Source organism: Agelaius phoeniceus, chromosome 3 (assembly GCF_051311805.1).
Source record: "Agelaius phoeniceus isolate bAgePho1 chromosome 3, bAgePho1.hap1, whole genome shotgun sequence".
In the NCBI taxonomy this organism is placed as follows: domain Eukaryota; kingdom Metazoa; phylum Chordata; class Aves; order Passeriformes; family Icteridae; genus Agelaius; species Agelaius phoeniceus.
Window position 1 is genome coordinate 24296380 of NC_135267.1, and position 20266 is coordinate 24316645.

At 38.5% G+C, this 20266-nt stretch overlaps 1 protein-coding gene across 2 annotated transcripts in view; it reads right to left on the reverse strand.

Moving 5' to 3' along the window:
* Positions 1-20266, reverse strand: part of SNAP91 (synaptosome associated protein 91) — a 63587-nt gene that overhangs the window by 20138 nt on the left and 23183 nt on the right. Inside the window, exons 6-16 of one of the 2 annotated variants that reach the window (XM_077174887.1) lie at positions 19294-19387; positions 18016-18127; positions 16553-16659; positions 15322-15363; positions 12060-12130; positions 11651-11656; positions 10669-10696; positions 8811-8920; positions 8008-8141; positions 4162-4176; positions 3849-4019 (exon numbers count right to left, since the gene is read on the reverse strand). In XM_077174887.1, the coding sequence (XP_077031002.1) occupies positions 3849-4019; positions 4162-4176; positions 8008-8141; positions 8811-8920; positions 10669-10696; positions 11651-11656; positions 12060-12130; positions 15322-15363; positions 16553-16659; positions 18016-18127; positions 19294-19387 (890 nt within the window). Of the gene's footprint in view, positions 1-3848; positions 4020-4161; positions 4177-8007; positions 8142-8810; positions 8921-10668; positions 10697-11650; positions 11657-12006; positions 12131-15321; positions 15364-16552; positions 16660-18015; positions 18128-19293; positions 19388-20266 lie in introns of those variants that run through there. The other variant, XM_077174886.1, reaches the window with a different exon arrangement.

Sequence of the window (20266 nt, forward strand, 5' to 3'; positions counted from 1 at the left end):
GCAAAAATGGATACAATTACATCTGCATATTTTATTATTAATAAAGACAGTTTATTTTCTTTTTTGTTCCTTCATATTGTTGTAGTAACGCTACATTTGCACATTCAGCAGTGTAAGAGATTTTCTCCCTTTAAAGCAGTCACTGTATTCTTTATATTTTTGCATCTCCTGTCTAAAAAATGAATTTAGCTTTTGACTTCTAGAATCAAGTAACATATGGTCCTCACTTGATTTTCTTGACATCCTGAAAACTTAACAAGATGTTGCTGAAACCTTTGCAAGTTCACACTGCACGGAACACCTGCCAGGAGTGACAGGTATGTATTATGTACTGCATTACACTTGAATTCATAAATATAGTTCTTACTGAAATAACGTGCAAACAAGGGGCTTTCAAAGTTGTTAAACACTGAAGTAGTGCTTCAATACATCTTGTCTGCAGAAAAATAAGTGTTCCTGCTGAGTGATCTCTCGTCTCATAAATCCAGGCTTTCTTTGATGCCATGGCATCAATACATAACAAATTTACTCACACAAATGATACAATTGACTTGTAATCATTAATGTATTATGAAACATGTGAAACAATCCTGTGGAAGTCACAAGTAGAGGAAAGATGATAGAACTGAAGCGTACACAAGAAACTGTTTCCAGAGTTTTTTCCCTCTTCAGTCACCCTTCATTACTATTTGACATAGAACACCTGACCTGAGTTATAAAGAAATAGTTCACTATGTTCAGAGATAGGAAATAATAATAACTATGCAAAGTATTTGTTGTCTGTTTGGTATTTATTAACTAAGTGCTAACTTGCTATACTAGCATGTACCAGCATAAGGGACATTCCTTAGCCCTTAACAGCCAAAAGTCTTCAGCAATTTGCCTGCAGTTTCTTTACAGGAAGACCATAGTTGTGCCTATTTACAATTCAATTACCTTAGTGCCTAATAACTGACATTTGCACAGTGTCTGCCATGACTTGTTACTTACACTGATTACAGAGTAATCCCACAACAAATTGTAACTCAAGTGCACAATACACATAACCAAAAATACTGTTCCCAAATTTTATTACTGAATGGCATATCAAGGTATTTTGCTTTTCTTCTGCCTTTGCATTTCTCTTTCACAGGAAGGATTCCAGCTGCTCTTTGAAAACAGCATCCTCTTAAACGTTTGTCTTTGAAACATGATTAGGAGTTCCTCAAGTTTGCCCAGGTCACTGAAAGTTTGCCTCTTAATGAGATGGAGTTCTTTAAAAAAGCTATGCTGGATCAATCCTGCATTTCTCATCTGCTTTCCAATACCATACTGGCAATGAACATATAATGCAGATCTTATCTCTCAAAGACAAAGCCCAGCCCTAGGCAACATGCAGACTCCTATCAGCTGAAGTATCAGCCATACAGTGCAGTCAACAGTTATTCCAAAGCCTCCTCTACTGCTTCTTCCTTCAGCTTGGCTACCTTTTCCCAGCAGCTTTCAGCTTCTTTCCCTACACAGACACTCCCTGAACACTCTTTACATTCTTTCTCCTGAGATCACTGCTCCTGTACCTTCTCCTACTACACCTGACCACAAGAAATTGTGTGAAGCAACAAAGCCCTGGCAAGCTGCAAGAAGTTAAGGTGCCCTTGAGGACCCTATCTCCAGTAGACCTCAAAGGTGAAATACCTACCTAATAGGATTAAGTGTAAGCATGTCTAGCATCACAAACACTAGAGAGTAGCAGTGTCTGCCCAAAAACGACCACTTCTAGCACTGCACACAGTCTTAAATTAACAAGGGATGTTAGCATATGATGCTAGAATATACTTAGAGCACAGCCTTCAGGAAAAAAAAACAAAACAAAAAAACCAAAAAAAATTCAAACCATGGGCAGAGATGTGGAAGTTCAACACAGACTCATAGATCTTAAAAGGGTCTGTCCACTGGATGTCTTGAAGGCACTGCAAAAGTAACTTTACTGCTGAGTGTGTTTAGAGATTTTTCTTATTGAGAACAAGAGGTTTTCTGCTATCATAAATAATAGAACCTTGCTTCATTCTGAAGCGTTCCAGAAAAAAAAAATCAGTATGCATCTAATACATAATCCACAGGAGATTTATTGCATTTGAGTGACAAAATACATTCTCTTTAAAGGAAGAGATCAAGCCACAGAAGTCCGCATACCGCAAGAGTGAAATTCTTTCCACACTGAAGGGTGAAGCTCCACTTCTTAACATGCGTCACTAAGTTATCTAATGATCAGTTAAATCTCTAAACTAAACTAAACACATCCTGGTCTTTGCCTGACAAGCCTGGAAGCAGGCACATGATTTGGCAGTAGCTGTTTTTCCAGGCAGAGTAGTGGAAAAGGTAGGAAAAAAAATTGCATCTTGTTGCTGTAGTACTGGAAGAACAAGAACAGGTAGTTGTTTTTCTAATCCTGTTTCAAGTTTACAGTGATTTCTATCCATTTAACTATCCTTTCATTTTTTTCAAAAAGTCATATACCTATTACTAAATTAATTAATTACTAAATTAATTACTAAATTACCAAGTTAATAAATCAATAATGTAATTTGTAGTATCCAAGACTGGCTCAGCCTCAGTGCTTACATACCATAAATTTCACACTATGCCTCTGCAGGGTTATTAATGAGCACAGGCCCTGGCTTCTGCAACATGCTCCTGAGAGCAACGAACATCAGGCTCTCTCTCACTTCTAGTGGCATCCAGAACTTTGCCCATGACAATTTTGAAGATGCTTCTCAACTGGATGATCTTGTGGCATTTGGATTATTATCAATCTTTGTAAAAGGAGGGGTAAGCAGCAAGTAGCAGTTGTATTCCTTTCTTAGGGCTTTTCAGCATTTTACCAGGGCATATTTTGGTGCTGTCTGTTGAAGCCACTCCTAAAAAAACCCTTCTAACTGAGAATTTTCAGGCTTAAGGAAACACCTTTGTAGTCAAACTGCTTATGTATGAGACCACTCTGGCACACCTGTCAGTAGAAGTGATAAATAAACACACCCCACGGAGAAGATAATGGAATTCAGTCTTGATAGCAAATAAGCTATTACTTATTCCTGACATTCCCTGTCCTGCTGGAAGTGTGCATGAGAGAAGAGAAAACTAGAAAAACGCATTGGTCAGGTGATCTTAAACATAGTTTGTAAATGAGAAGGTTTCTCCATTACTGGGCTGGTATATTGTTAAAAAAATGTAATTTCTGGCATGCTCTTGGGAAGCCTCCTGCTCCACAGGAGTACCAAGAAAAATGACAACATACAGTGGGAAATGTATTCTCACTCAAGTGGATAGCAGATAACATTAGGAACTGAATGAGCACGACAAACTCTAAGAATATTTCTCCTTTTTTCCTTTACATATTATTGTTTGCATAGTTGACATTAAGTTCAAGTTCATCACCCCTTCAATTTTCTGCAAATACTTGTGAAATAAAACCCAAATTCAAGATTGCTGAAATGCAGTAATTTCAGCTGGCTCCATACTCTATTTGGAGGAAATATCCAAAAGAAACACAACACAGCACAAGCGTGACACGTAACGAAGGGCAGGACACTGCCACATCCATCCCTTCAACTACAAAAGCAGAGCTGCTTTTCTCAGAAATTGTAGTAGAGTGCATACTTATTGAATAATGTGGAAACAATTCCTGCTTCCCCCATGTGGACCTGAGACATAAGGTTACCCAGTTGTTTTTTTTTTAAGGTTTACAGTTTTCCATACATTTTCCCATATATATGCAGCTGGTTAAACCAGAGGCCTTATTATGCAGCTGAGCTCAGTATTGTTTGCCTGCATCACAAACTGGTGTGGAGCACTACAGCAACCAAACTAACCTCCAAAGAGATCCACCTCAGCAGTGGCAGCAGGGACAGTGGTAGCTGTAGTGGCAGCAGCTGTAGTAGTTGCAGTATCAGTAGTTGGAGCAGTAGCTGCAGTAGGCTCTGGGGCAAATGGATCTGAAATCTGTGGCTCCGAGGTAACACCGGAAAGTGCAGCCAGATTATCTATATGCAACCATGTAACGAAGAGCAAACAGGAAAGGTAAGGGGAAAGGCAAAGACCACAGTTGCTCAGCTCCAGAAAGCTGGAGCTTTTGGTGAGGAGTCTTAACATACAGAGGACTTAGAAATTAAAAATACTACTCACCCTCTCCCAAGAGGTCTAGTGATTGTCCATTAAAATGACAGCAGAATAAAAAAACAGAGTAATTAGTAGAACTGCCAGATTGAAGATGTTCATTAGCCAAATGTTCATGCTAAATCACATGTCTAGGTTATGCCTAGAAACATAATTTCTACACTTGCTTTTCTAACATTCAGGAAGTTATTTTGACATGAAAAAGCTCATTCTGTTTAATAACTCTTCAAAGCAGGACCAGTACATCCCTAGAACACTTCACAGAACTGGCACTAAAGCAAGGATACTTTAGCAGTGAGCAGCTTGCAAATAGTGTTGTTACTTCAGGATATAATACATGGCATCCCTAGTCCCCAAATATATTCTGAGAGACAAACAGGTGGTGGTTCTTGGACTTGGGACAACTGTTAAGTGCAAAATAAATAAATAAATCAACAGAGCAGCTCCTCTTCAAAAGCCTTTTCTGCATCTATGATAGAGCAAACATGCTCTGCACGAACAACTAACTGTTAACACTTGCTATGAGGAGTATGAATGTTGACAGCATAAGCATGAGCAGACTGGCTCTGCTCCAAGTTTGGCTCCTTAGTCAACTGCTTCTGAAAGCAAATGAAGCATCTTTAATGACAGACTTTCCTACAATTTGATGTCCTCTAAAATCAGTCAGATTGAGCTCCAACACAGAGTTATGTTTTGCCTAGATATAAATCAGCTATGAGATATAAAAACATGCAAAAACTAATGAGTTTGTCCTATTAAATTTTTATTCTGTAGTTAGGATAGCCTGAGCTCAGCACCTCCCTGTTTACTACCCAATAGCTCAGTGCTGCTCCTAGATTCTTTGTACCCATAACAGGGCCATGGGTTCATCTTACCCACACTGAACAGCAAGCAGAGTCCTGATGCTCTACTGTGGGTCAGCATTTGGAAGCAAAATGATTTGAGCAGGAGCAGCCCTACCTTCACAAACTTGTCCTTATTTTTAAAACACTTGTAAAAAAGGCAGCAAAAACCTACATTTAGGTTGTTTACAATTTTCATAATTGGTTCCTTGGGCAAGCTCTACTTGATGGCACAAGGTGAACTAAACCAAAATACCATTCTAAAAGAGCAGAACAGTACATTAAAAATGCAGCACTCTGGTATCCCATTACTGCACACCAGGTGAATGTCAACAGCTAGACTTGAAATAAACAACTGTTGGCAAACTTTTAAGTTCTATTAGCTCAGTCTTCAATGCCTTTTTATTACTATGTTATAGAACTTAATACAGTGAAGTGACAATTTTCCAGCACAAAAATCTGTGCTTAGTCTTAATATGGGAATGATTAAAAACAATGGAGTTTTGTACAGTAATATTAAAGTAATAATACTGTTAGCAAATCCATGTTCTAAGGCACACTGTAAGGTAGTTCAGAGAAGAAATTCAAGTCAGTTTGCTTTTATATCCAAGAGTAAAACCTCACAAAGAGGCAGATTTTGACCTACTGTATGTTTTGTAATACTATAGTCTACTCTACCTGCTGAATGGCTATCTATTCTCCTTGCAGTATGCTGCAAGGCACCATATTATCCTATCTTGATGGTTTCCTGATACCATAGAAGTGTATATTTTCAGAAGTTATAGTTCATTTGGTAGATGACATATTATGTATTCAGAAATACAGTAGATTTACAACAAAATATACAGTGTACTGTACATAACCCCAAACATAATCCAAATATACTGAATATATAGCATATGCCAAAATACATAGAATCTACACTGCCAGCAAGACTGAGAAAAGCAGGACTGTTTATTGTTGATATGTCTTAATGCTGCAACATGAATTATTTGATATTCACATTTTCCTAGCTATTCTGAACCTGTAATAACTTCAGCACTTCTTCCAGCTTACTCCCTCTAGTACTATTTTCTCATGAGTTCCCACATTCACTTGCTGCAGCCCAGAAGAATAAGCAGCTCAAGTAGCAGGGATGCATGGTTACACAGCCTCCCAAAATTCCTGGGTGGAATGAAGGTCATTTTGTCCACCCTTCTGCTCAGAACAACAGTGCTCCCAGCACCAGAACAGGTCAGTCATGGCTCAGACTACTCAGGTCTTGAAAAACCTCCAGGAATGGAGAGCTCACTAGCTCACATCAGGGATCTGCCTCAGTACTGCCCTACCTTCCAGGTGAAATATTTGTATTCTGTCAGAGAGTTCAAACAAAACCAAATAAAACAAAAGCCCAACAAAACCAAAACAAAACAAAACCAACGATAAAAAAAAGCAAGATTCCAGTGCAGTAACAGGTCATCATACCTGGACTGCTGCCAGCAGTAAAGCAGACAAAGCTGAAGCTTACTAAGTTACCAAAATGCTATTCTGAAAGATAAGACTGAAGTATATTTAATGAGGGTAGCAACAATTCTAGCCATAGGAAAATAATTAGCTGTCCTTTTCTGTCATGGAGTAAGACTAAGGACACTACCAGACAATTTTCAAGTTTAAACTTTAATTCAGAAGAATAACAACACCTAAGTTTCAAACTATGGGTGTTCTGCCCAAAAAGAAAAAATTAAACCAAATCAACTTTCAATTTCTACGCAAATCAATACTTTACAATATTACTGGTTATTTATTTTTATTTCTATTATTGCAGGAATGAGCAACTGTTTAAAAAATTAGCTCTTTGAAACATGTCAAAGCTTGTATTTCAGGGCTTGGCAATGACAAAGTAAGACAAATAGGACACAATCAAAATACTGCAGAATAATTAGTCCCAGGCATCCTAGAATAGACGACTCTCTGGTCTTGCTGTCTGGATAAGATTATCTTACTGTTAATAAAATTGACATTTGCAAGGATAAAAAAAAGAAATTAATTCAACAGATTAAACTGGAATATGCAATACAGTGTCTACATGACAGCCCTAGCTATCCTCTCTTAATGAAGTGGCTGAAGTACAATGTCATCTTTAATGAACTACAACTAAGAACAGAAATAGAGACTACAGAAGGCACCAGTGGCAGTATGAGCACTGACAGCAGAGTCAGCATGACTCAGTGTTGCATTCCTGCTGGGAGCAGGCTGGTGAGTTCATTAAGCTGCCACACAGGATCCCTTAAGATTACACCACAATTGGTTTACAACTGTATAAATTAAATCACATTTACTGGCCTAATTCCTTGTTTTAACAGAACAAGAGTGAGCACTGCCTACATTTACTGTGGTCCTCCAGATCACCAGCTGTTACTCCTGCCTGGAACAACAGGGTCAGATTTCAGAGAGCTGGTTAGTTATTCCTTTTGAAAGCAACTAGCCCTCTACTTCTATTTCCATATTAGTATTCTAAGCACACACAGAAGATACTTTATTAAAATATATCAAGGCTTGTCAGAGGTAATCACACTTGCAGCAGAACTAATTTGCCACTGTTTGCTTTACACGCATTTTTGTTTTAAAAGCTATTTTTGTTTCTCCTCCTATTGATCTGTGGCCTTTGCCCTATGAACAGAAGAGCTGGTTTCTGCCCCCACCTTGCCAATAAACACGCAAGCAGTTCTGGTTCTTCTGTTTTGAAGTGCCTACCCTACCTGCTCACCTTCATCCATCCCCCTCCTGCTCACTTTTAGTCACATAATCCTGGCCCCCTCAGCTTTGCAGTCAGGCCCTTATAAGCAGCTTATGCATATCCCTGGAAAGAAGCAGCAGCCTTGTGCTGCAGAGGGATGCCTGACTGTCAGGTCAGCACAAGCCTGGGAGTGAGTTGGGAACATCCTGTGCTAGCAGAGAAAGAGGCAGCTTTCAGTTCAGCCAGGCAGGAAGATGGAGACTGCAAGGAGGGATGCTGACAGTGAGGTTTCTCTACCTCCCCACGAAGTGCCTCCAGCAGCAGCAGCAGCAGCAGCAGCAGCGCCCGCAGGAGCAGGTGCTGGAGCTGCCTGCCCAGCAGCGGCAAAATCTGGCTGAAGATCCAAGAGATCACTGGATGGCTTGGAAGAGCTGCCAAGAAAAGGAAGAGAGACATTAAATACTGGAGGAATTTGTCCATTTCAATCATTTTTTTTTTAAATGTCATGACTGGATTAAGGAATCAACTGTAGTTTGGATGAAATAGACTTTTTTTTCAGGCTTTATGATTAGAGCAGTGTCCATAAGCACCTCTAGTGTAGTGAGTCCCAAGAATATGCTACAACCCAGGATGAGAACCTTAACTTACTTCCATTTCCTGATAATGGCATTGCAACAGATCTACGAGACTTAAAATTCTTTAAAAAGACCCCAAATAACGAAATGAACAACAACAAAAAAAAACCAGACCCCAACCCAAATCCAACTAACCAAACCAAAAGAAACCCCACCACAATACCCAAAACAGAAAATGAAAAACTCCAGGCAGTGCCTGAAAACAGAGAAAATAACTGTTGTGACTGAAACCAGCACCATTCTACTTCCATATTTCATCATGCCATGTCAGAAAGGAAGAACCCTGCATTTCCAGGCAATGAACTCCCTTTAGGTGGAAGAGAATTGGCAGAATTTCTATGGGTTAAGCGAGTCAGTTATTTATTTAGGACACCAGATCTTGTTCATCTAGAACATTTAAATATCAAACAATTGACTTTGGTACCTACATCAAGCTCAGTAACTCAAATACACTTTTTAACTTACCTGACTGGAGCAGCTGTAGATGAAGTTGCAAAAAGATCAACTGGAGGAGATGTATCAATAGTTTTTGCTGGAGTAGAACTAGGAGATGTAACAGTTGTGGCTGGAGAAGACTGGAGAAACATTTTAAATATACATTCAATATACCAGCATTTCTCCCCAACCAGCTCATGCACAGATGCACATACTTTAAGAACTAAATTTGGACATAACATCTTTTTATTGTGAGCTGCTTTCTCTTCTCAAATAATTTAAGGAAGACTGGACTAAATTTTCAGATGTTAGTAGAGCTGAGAAACCCCAAGGTGACTTCAAAGAAGGAAAAAAGTTTCTACAAGGTTTATTCTAAAGGAGTTGTTTCTGTAACTGTCAGACTCTTCATTTTGTCTATGGAATGAAATAGATGTTTATCCACAACAGCACCTCAGTACTGTAACCACAGAAATGGTGAGAGAAGAGAAATGGTTGGAAACTAGTTAAAAGTGTGTTTGCAAACCTTCAGAAGAGAGTTTAAAGAGCCATCAACAGCATTCAGGGTTAAGTCCTTGGAAAGATACAAAAGACAGCTCATCCTATGACTTTGCTTCATTAGCTGCTCCAATTCTGGATAAAGATACTTCAAGTATGGCAAGGACAGACACCCAGGAGAGTATACTGCAACTCCTCTGTGAACTTGAAGACTCAAGTTACCTTGTAGAGTGTCAATTTAATTCCAAAAGATACTGTAAGCTTTGGTACAGCATCTCACATGCTAGAGATCCCTTACCTAACAACTGAAAACAAGTCCTAATTTTAGTACTGTTTGCCATTCTGACCACTTCCAAGAAGGAAAAAGAATGGCAAATTTGAAGAGATTTTCTCCTGAGTTCTTCTACTGCCATCCCATCATCTTAACTCTAGCAGATGGGTGTAAGCTTTTTGGACTCTCCTCAAAGCTTCAGTAAGGTTTGAGACTACAATGGTCCCAATCCCTCATGTGCATAAAGGAAGAGGTGGTTAAAGCTGTAAGAACACTTTCTGAGCCATCATGTAGTTCTCACCAACTGCTCTCATAAATAGCAGTTTTTTTGTTTGCTTTCTTTTGGTTTTGTTGTGGCTTTTTTTAGTAAAGGGCTTTTCAGAAAGAAATTTAGGAACTTTCTCTAGAATCAAGCATTGAACCCCCTGCATTAGATTCAGAAGATTTCATTGAGTTTTTTCTCCACAGCACCCATTATGAGTCACAGGTATGGCACCTGGCAATGCTCCAGGGATACCAGGAGCTACTATTACTAACACCATAAAGCTCATTAGTTTATCTGACACTCAAACCAAGGCATTTTCACTGGCAGCTCTTGCTTTAAATTAAGGTCAGCAGTCTCACTACTGAAGGTCATTTCTGAAACTAGGTATATTGGATTAAAATTTTCTTCCTTTCTTCCTAGCTTTTCACATGAACATGGTTTTAAGAGTCAGAACTCCCTCCTAAAAAGCTATGGAAGGAGTGAAGGATTTGCAGAAGAAATACCCCGGAGTAAGTTCTTGGTGACATGAGAACTAAGGTGGAATGAAAGCAAAAAAAAAAAAAAAAAAAAGAAGTTGAGATAAAAATATGTGTATCTTTTATGCTTTCACAAGGAGAAGTCATCACATTCAGGTGAAGTTCCTTAGCATCCTGACTGGCACAAGCACTGCAGCCCTTCAGAACAGCGACATGCTCTTATGGGGCCACTGTTTATAAAGACATTAAAAGATCTAATTTTGTCAATTAGGTGGCAAAGTCTAAAAAGTAGATTAAGAGATGGAAATTTAACTCCTTACAATGTTCTAAACCATATCACCTGAACAAGAATTATCTAGTATAGCAACTGGCAGTATTTACCTTGCTCAGAGGAGAAGGAGCCCCAGATCTAGAAAAAAAAGGGGGTTTTCAGATAAGTACAGTTTGAAACTATATTTCTGGTCATCAAAACTCCTGCAAAAAGACCAAAACCTAAGCATGAAAGCTTTCTGAAGATCTCTTCAATTGCATGCCCTCTACATTTCTTAAACTTCCATGTGCCACTTTAGACAAGGAATGCAAATTTTACTTCAAATCTCAAATAAATCTTTTAAGCTAACTGGCATCAAAGGATTATTCTGCCTTTTAAATAAGCTCTACTAAATGGAGGAAATGCAGAGATGCATGCAAATATCTTGCTTTGGGGCCTACAGGAGCCAGCAGGAAAGAGTTAATGGGGCAAGATGTCACCATATTAGAAAACCATGCAACAGCAGCAGAACACCACCAATACTGAAGCAATTTTCTAACATAAGTCTTCTGAGGATGTGTCAGCAAATTTTCAAAGTTTACTTTCTTTTAAAGAAAGTCAGAATTACTTGAAAATAACCACATTTAAAAGTATGAAAACAGTGAGTTGGAAAGTTCAAGCTGAAAGTTCTCCCACATGCACAAAAATCACACTAACAGTAACTGACAGAGCCTTAATCATAACTTAAAATGCATGTCAGTGCATTTGTTTGCTTTCATTATGAGTTATGAAAATACTGCTACATATTTTTAGAGCTGCTTTGATCTAAGAGATGAAAGGAGGAGCTGAAGATAAAGTTGCACCAGTATTGAACTAGCATCCATCCCATAAGTTACTTGAATTGGGTAAGTCCTAGGAGCTGTAGAATAGATTAGAAGATTTCCAGATCTTCTAATCACAGAAATGACAAAAAAATAATTTAATGACTATATACAAAAGCAAAGAACAGTTTAGCTCAACTCAAAGAAAATATCTATTTTTGTGTGTTCAAGAAAATATTTTAAAAATACACATAACCATGCCTGCAAGTGATGTGTAAAGGTATGTACTTACCCTTCACTAAATTTCAAGGATAGCAACAGTAAAAGAGAAAACAGAGGTTTAGCTTAATCCTTCCTAGACTTAGCCATGGCAAGTATCTCGTATGAAGATGCAAAATCATTAGAAAAGAAATAGATTTTGATGATAAAAGCCTTAGCAGCACACATCCCCAGTTTCTTCTAGTTTTCCTCAAGTAATTTTAGTTCATTTTGGAAAGTGTCTAGTTGTTCTGTGTGTTTCCCCCACCCCTATCAATTCAAGAAAAGGTTGCCATTAAGATGACTTTGTAAAGGAAAGGAAAAGCCTTGTCTTATTTTCTAGCTAAATGACAAAAGGAGGTTGGGGGAAGCAAACCTAAACATCAAGTAATCTCACACTGTCTCCATTATGCCTAGATACATGGTACAACATATATACCTACTTGTTGCCAGGTTTTTTTCCTTCCAGTGAGTTTAGATGTTGCTCAAGGGTCTCCATGAGACTGCTGGGAGCCTTGAAAGTGAAAACAAAGATACACACCTCAATGTATTGCAGAAATCTAACCACAGCTTGAAATCCAGCACCAACTTCCCTGAAGTCCATTCATGCAGTTACTTTATTTACATCAGTGTGGAAATAGTGGATTTCCGTGCTAGAAGTATTCAGGCAAAGCCAGTTTTTAAAAATGTATTACTGCATCCAAATTTGCAGTGAGAAAATGTTTACCTCCACTATGCAGCACCTGAAGCCTAAATCCAGGATGTGCTGCTCATCATGCTTTAAATCAGTGTTAAACATGGACAACAGCACAGCATCCACAGAGCTGATTTTAAGATTCAAGGTCACACTTAGTTTTGCTTGTAGTGCGATCCCTCAACGCCCCTTTCATGACCAGAAGGTTAGAAAGCATTTGCAGCCTAAACAAAACAAAGTCCTTTCCAATGCCCCCAGAAGGAGCTACCTTTGGCTCAAGACTCCCAACATCACAAAACCTTATAGCTGTTCTCAAAATGGTACCCTGGCAGAGGTTACTGTGCAGCTAGCTTGAACTGCAGAAAGATTTCTATTTTAGATATCTATAAAAAACTAGGCTTTTTCAGGCATCCCTGATCTGATAAAAAGGTTTATTTTAAGCAACCTTTTTGTGGTCAGCAGCCAATACCCACAGGCACTTGCTGTTACAATGGCAGATAGAAAAAGTAGTTGTAAATGCAACTACTAGGGCTTAGCTATTCCAGTATAAAAATAGAGCCTGGATAAGAAGACTTGAAGATCAACAAGCAGGGAAGAAACCCTTGAGAGACACAGTAGCATATAATAATTGAATGTTTCATCAGGGTTAAAAGTTCATCAGTTCATCAGTCTCTAAACAGGGAATTCTCTTTACCAGTCTCTTTCAGATCAACCACAATTCCTGACAGCAATATCTATGATGTTTTTCATAAATAACATCTTTAATTTCAGGGCAGACATAATTGTCAAACAAGTCAGTTTGTGATGCTTGGAAACAGGCATTCCTCTGCTCCTACACTGAAAAACCAGCTGGCTGGCTGAATCTTTCAGGATGCATAGCACCTGCTAGTACCAATGCACAGCTGTACAATGCACAGTGCCTGCATATTGATTTCAGCATTAAACCCAGTAACTTAACACATCCAGAAATTTAAAACGCTCAAAATAATCTTAAATGACAGATTGAGTTTAAATACATCCTACATATATAAGCAATGAAGAGACATCTTGACCTTGCTGCTTTTACAGGCATATTTATTAACTTTTAATTCATTTGGGCATAATAATAATTGGTTAAACACAAGTGACCTAGTTATAAGAATTCTCCAGCAAAAAGTAAAAAGTAAAAGGTAAAACAAACTAAAAAATGCAGAGAGATTCAGACTTTCACGTATTCAAAGAGGCTATATTGTAAGATACAGTTGTGAGACTTTAACATGTAAGTAAAAGCTATGTTTAAAAAGAAATGTTAAAGAAAAAGATTGCATACTGTTACCAGTTATGTCTAGACATTATAGATAGCTTTCCAGTATATTCAAAAGCTATATTTAATATATATATTAAATTAAGCTATATTCCAGTATATTCAAAGCTATATTTATATAACTTTCCAGTACATTAGTCAAATGTTTCTTTTATATTATCTTGCTGTTTTATATTACAGCAAGGTAATATAAAACTTATCTATCAAACAGAACTCAGAGAAGAAGCTTCAGAAAATTTCTACTCAGATGCAACAACTTGGAAAGGAAATACTATCTGGTATCGAATTTTCAACACTGAACATCTCAATTTCTTCTAGATACAGCTTTAACATTAGATAACCTATCAGCATTGTGCTGGAACCTTAGATATGGGTTCCCCACTAGCTACTAGGGGCAAAACTGCCATAGTTCAGGAAATACCAGTAAATAAAAATGAGCCAGGATTTTTAGCTGCTAAGATGCCTTCTCAGCCTCCAAAATTTTGCAGGCAAATAATAAAGTCCAAAGATGAAAACTATCAACTCAAATTACACTATTGGCACCACTTGTCTAGCTTTACAGTGTATGTACACATGCAGTGTCAACACAAACAACTTCTTGCAGAACACTACCAACTATTGCCATGGCTTGCTATAGGAATATAGGTGTACCATCTACATAGAATTATGTACCAATTGTCAGCTGAAATTCAGTTTTATTATTCACCTTTTATTTATTTCTCTCTGAAATACTCTGTCAAGGTCTCATCCATAGGCTATACAGCATGCCTCAGGCTAGCCTTAGCAAGTGAGTCCCCAGCTGCCTTTGGGAGAGTACAGCTGTGAGGGACTACCTGAGCAGAGACTGAAGTGGTCAGGAAACTGGATGAGATGATCATTGGAGACCCCCTTCCTTCCAAAAGAACTGTTCTATTCTAAAGTGCTGGCTCATGGGGTGGAAGGTAGCAGTAACTAAGGTGCTGCTGAGCAAGTGCAGCACTGACTAATGACACAGAACAGGCTGGTGCAACACAAGCAGAAGCAGATAGAAGTGCCACAGAAATTTATAAAGTATATTTCATTAACTGGTTTCCAGGTGATTTCTCCTGGTTTAAGGACTTAGTTCATCACTGACTCCACTGTGTTAAAAAGGAGCCCCTGAGGTACAGAGTTAGGGGAAACACTGCATCAGCTATTTCAAGATTAGGTCTGATACTGCACACACTGCTTTTGTCTGCTGAAAGGGTGGCCTGACTTTATAGCCCCATTGTATCTGAAATCCACAAAGATTAACAATCTCCACCTTCTCACGACGTCTCACTTTCAGAATTTTTAAGTGGTGTTTAACTGAGAGAGACACTATTCTGATATTGATTTAAACCAGGCTTTCAAGAGGCTATCAAAAACTGCATGAACAAAAACTATGTGAATAGCTGGGGTGTGCACTGCTAAGTAGTTTGGGTTGCTCTTATGTTCCAGTTTTACTGGCATCAAATCTGCCACAGGTGAACTCTTCATCATGGATCTCCTCCTCTAAGTAAATACCCTCTTCACATTAAACACAAAGCCAGGCACCCAGGCCAATTTGCAAATAATCCTTAAAATGGACCAGCAGCTACAGCATGTTAGGTGGTAGGACTTCACCAACATTTGCATTCCTGGTGTGCTTTCCTAACTACAGAACTTTTATTTATTACACAAATGCAAAAAGACTACAAGAGAATCTTACCTGTGTAAGATCAGGGATATCACCTTTGTCAATTCCAACTTGCTGTGGAGATAAAAGAGTAAAGGTAAAATCTAAATGCGTTATTCCACTGCAGCAGGCATTAATTTTGAGTAGAACTGCTCTTCAACTATAAGGCATCCTGTCTTTAGAAAATACCACAAAGTTAGAAAGGACATGTCCATCTTTCCAGTAGCTACCTACAACAACCTGCAGCACTTTTTTTCCCCCCACAAATTAAATATCCATTTAAAATAAAAGGATAAGAAAATGGAGCTTGATTTCACACACATGGACCTCATACTCTATACTGAAATACACTGGTCATATACTGTTGTCTCAGAGGAGAGCAAATTAAGGTCTCAGTCTGCAATCTTCTATTAATAGCCCTGTTGCTTCACACTGTGGCTCTTCAGAGTGAGTGCTAGCTCAGCTTTTGCAGAAGAAGAGCAAGCCCCACTTCACCTCGTAGTCTTGAAGTAGAGTCACTGTAACCCCTGTCCAAAAAGCTGACATGTGTCTCTAAAGTACTTTACTCCCTCAAGTTCAATATTCATATCTGAAATTACAAGCCATTAAGGAGTCTATCAGGCTTCTCCATAGATAAGTCAATTAGCAAAGAAACAAACTTTTTATTCAGCTCATTACTACTGTCCATTATAATGAAGTATGAAACATGGAAAATGTGCACCCTGTGCCAAAGAGCCAACTACCACAAATGAGAATCCAGCAAAGGAGTTAATTAACCATGTAATATTCCTATTATCCACATAAGAGGATGATAACAAGGAGCAAAACCGGGACAATCTCACATTACAGTTAACTTAACGCTGGCTGCAAAGACTAAAAGAACAGACTTAAAAAATCTGCTTGCTTCTATTCCCAATTACTGTATCTTTCTCTAATGTTCAACTCTCTCCTAGAAGTATGCTTTTACCACAGCATTTCTCAAAAATATTGGAACATTTGAAGTTATGTCATCTCTTAATTTTAGCAGGAAAGTTGAGTTTGGCTGCACCATAGAGACATGTAGAAGTCCTAAGCAGGCTTAACTACAAGACCTGAAGAAGCAGATCCAAGATCCAGATCCAATGGATCCAAGGTCCTTTGAGACAGATGCTTAAAAATTGCAATTAATATTTTACATTGGTGCTAACAAACAAACAAACAAACAAATAAAAAATAACCACAAAATACTTAAGTGCTGGCCTCCAGAAGACCCAAAGCCACTTACCTCTGCAACTTTAAGAAACTCTGATACTCTGGTCATTCGAGTTAGAAATCGTTTGTAGATTTCAAGAGCATCTTTACATTGTCCCTTTTTCATTTCAAAAAATTTCTCTAAAGAAATAATGTAGTAAATTTCAGTTAAGATGTCTTACATTAGGTCTTATATCAGCAAGTCTTGTTTTCACAAAAATCATGTATCAAGAATATGACACTACATTAACATTTACATTTACTCCTTCGATATTAATCTAATGGCATCTCTTGCCTAGTATAAGTTTAGAAGTTGGGCTTGCTGAGCTGCTGAAGAATTAAATAGGCCATAAAATTGAACCTCAGCTAGCCATAGCATTGTTTGTGATGTCACTTTTTTAAAGACTGAAAAGTAAGCAGGTGAAGCAGCTACTCAACTTAAAATTCAAAATAATTAAGGATACCTAAACACATACTAATATATGTCCTTTCCAAATTGTCTTCACTCCAAAGAACTGTATTTTTTTCACTTAAGTAGTCCCTAAATTCCATTTATGTCCAATATTAAACACAGCTGCCACATATTTCAACCCAAACTTACACTTCAAGTAGCAGTAGACAGCAAAATTCCAACTGAATTTTTATGCCTAACCCATTGTGCCATGCTGGTGATCACACCAGACTGCCTGAGCTTCAGAACATGCTTGAACATGCTCAGAGCCTCCTTTACACTTTGTAGGCTGATGGTAGGTAGGATTGTGGAGGGGATTCAGCTTTGGCAGTCATGCTTTCAGGCAGATCAGAAATGTTATTCAGGAGTATATAACTTCATACAAGACTATCACATAATGTTATCACTCACTACAGCTACCTAAAGGGAGGTTATAGCCAGGTGAGGGTTGGTCTCTTCTCCCAGGCAACCAGCAAGAAGACACAGCCATAAGCAGTGCCAGGAAGGCTTAGGTTGGACATTAGGAGGAATTCCTTCACAGAAAGAGTGACCAGACTTTGGAAGGGGCTGCCCAGGGAGGTGGTGGAGTCACCAACCCTGGAGGTGTTTAAGGAGAAACTGGATGTGGCACTTAGTGCCATGGTCTAGGTGATAACGTGGTGTACAGTCACAGGCTGGACTCAACAGCCTCAGGGGCCTTTTCAAACCTAGTTGATTCTGTGATATATAACAGAAGAATGTGGGCATCTTAAAAATGCAAAAGCTTCTAACTTTGCATGGCATATTACACATGCTCACACAGCACTGTACATTTCTTTAAGCACAGATATGGTCACTGTCTTTAAAATATCTTTTTTTTAAGGACATGAGATGATCCAGCTTCAGATAAATACAAATGTAAGAGGGTACAGCTTAAATTTTTCTCTCATTTCAGACTAGAAGAGTCAAGAAAAATGTAGCTTTAATGAATGTAAAAAAACTGAAGCAGATCTGAAAGTCATTCTTCACTCACGTATGGTATGTGAGATAAAAGCCAGGTTACTTACCTAGTAAGTTAATAACCCCATCATTGTAGCAAGCAAAAAGTTTGATGAGATCTTTAAACAGAAGCATGAATGCAGCATTTATGACACCATTTGTCAGTTCATTTGGATGAACCTACAAATAAAATATCAGTTATTTACAAAACAGGTGTCAAATGCAAACATTTTGGCTTACATCAGGTATTTGGTGCTGTTATAGACAGAATCGAGCACTGAAGTTTTCATGCTAAGACACTGAAGAGAATTTTGGTTAGCAGATCAAGGATTGCTTTCTCCACCACTCCAAAACAATCCACTATAGCAGAAGAGTATCCATGTCAACAGCAAACATCTTAGTCTTGTCTCCTTCACTTATCATGAGGAAGAGGAAGGCAGAGATGCTGTTTACAGTTTTAATGTAATGGACAAAAGATGTCAGTTTACAGCAGAGCTCAACAAAAACTTAATCGTCTATGAGGTAATGTATTTGGACTAATGATGTCAAGATCCTTTCTCACATTAACTTGGGAAGAAAATATGTGCTTATTTATTAAAAGGTCTTTTTTTCTTAAAAATATCTGCTCTTCTGAGAGCACTATCACAATTCCTCTGCCATTTAAGGAATGGAAAGCACAATGAGACGTACTTCAAAGCCTTTCCTCTGAGAGCTGTAATGGGCTCTTCCTTCCACCTCAAAATGTATCTTGCTGCCCACCAACAAGAGAAGAACTAATTCCTTCAAAAACCTCTTTGAAATGTTACTGTGGTTTCTACAACAACTGATTCCTGTTTTTATCCTTAGGTCAGATAAACAATCCCACCAGCATTCATAGCATGATAAATATATTATACACAGTTATTTCTATGAATAGTCTAGATTAAACTAATTAGCCAATTTAGTCCACAGCTGAAAACCAGATGATGATTTTGAGGAAGCCAAACAATGTACATATGGTATTTTAATGGGGTTTTTCCTCCCCCCCTAAAAGAAGCTGGTTGCCAAGAGACAGAAAATAGTGTTCAGTCTCCTGCTTTGTCCATTTCTTCCCCCTCACTGATGCAGAAGATGAAACTCCAAGTTCTCTCTCCACAAAACCAAAAGTGCAATCTTTACATTTCATGCATATGGGCAAGGGCCATCCTTGGCCACAATACCTCAGTGGGACACTGAAAAGGGGATTTTTTGGCCCTCACTAAGGGATGATGAGTAAAGCACTACCTACAAGGTGAAAGGTGTTCATTATAATGCATCATTTATAAGTCACTGCCCAGTGTTAATTCTGTGTCAGCTTCAATACATACGTCAAATTCAAGTAGTGCATCAATTTGTTCCTGTAATATTGGCATACTCTTCAGCAGCTTTTCAGGAGCCATTGTTCTCATTACACCTTCAGCTCTGCAAGAGGGAATACAGATTAGAATCCATGCTGTTTCCTCTTTCCCTTCCACCAAACTGATCTGTTGTCTAAAATTTATGCTTGAAACACCTATACCTCATTTCAAACCATTTCAAAACCACAGTCTGATTCTCCTGCTTCTCATGTCATCATGAGAGCCGGCATGAAAAATCCTTTACCCAGCCACCCTTCCTGACAGCAAATGAGGAAAGGTTTTGTGTTAGAGTGATGAATGCAAGAGATTGATCTCATTATGGAAAGATGACATTGAGAGCTTAAATGACTAACTAGAAATACTGTCACAGAAGTACCTAGAGAACTGATATACTTTGTGCACCAAGTTTATTATGAATAACTAATGACAGCTCATTGCTGACATGTCCATGGATGCATAGCATTCCTTAAGTGTCATCCATAGTCTTAAAGCAGTCATCAAGCATGATCATCTTTATCTCTGATTATGACAAATCTGCACAAACATCATTATGCATTGTACTGTTCTGGCTGCAGACAGGTGTATATATATGCAGACTGGAAATGCATACCACTATTCTTACTTGTTTTATGCTATATTCTGAGGCAGCACCTTGTTCTAGGCACCAGAAATAACAGGCACAGAAAGCCTTTCCAGGAATTTAGAGCAAGGCAGGAACAGTAGGATCCCCAGCAGCCCAAACTTAACTTTATTTAACATCAAATGTTCAAGAGTGAACTTGTATGGTCCCCACTAAGGGAATGGCTTCCAGCTACACAGCAAAGCTGCTGTGGTAGACCCTAGACTTCCTGGCTGTTTGAGAAGCAGAAGAGAACAGCCTGGAAGTGATGCCTGCATTAACAGGTCAGAATCCCAAGCTGCAGAACACACCAGAACTGCCAGG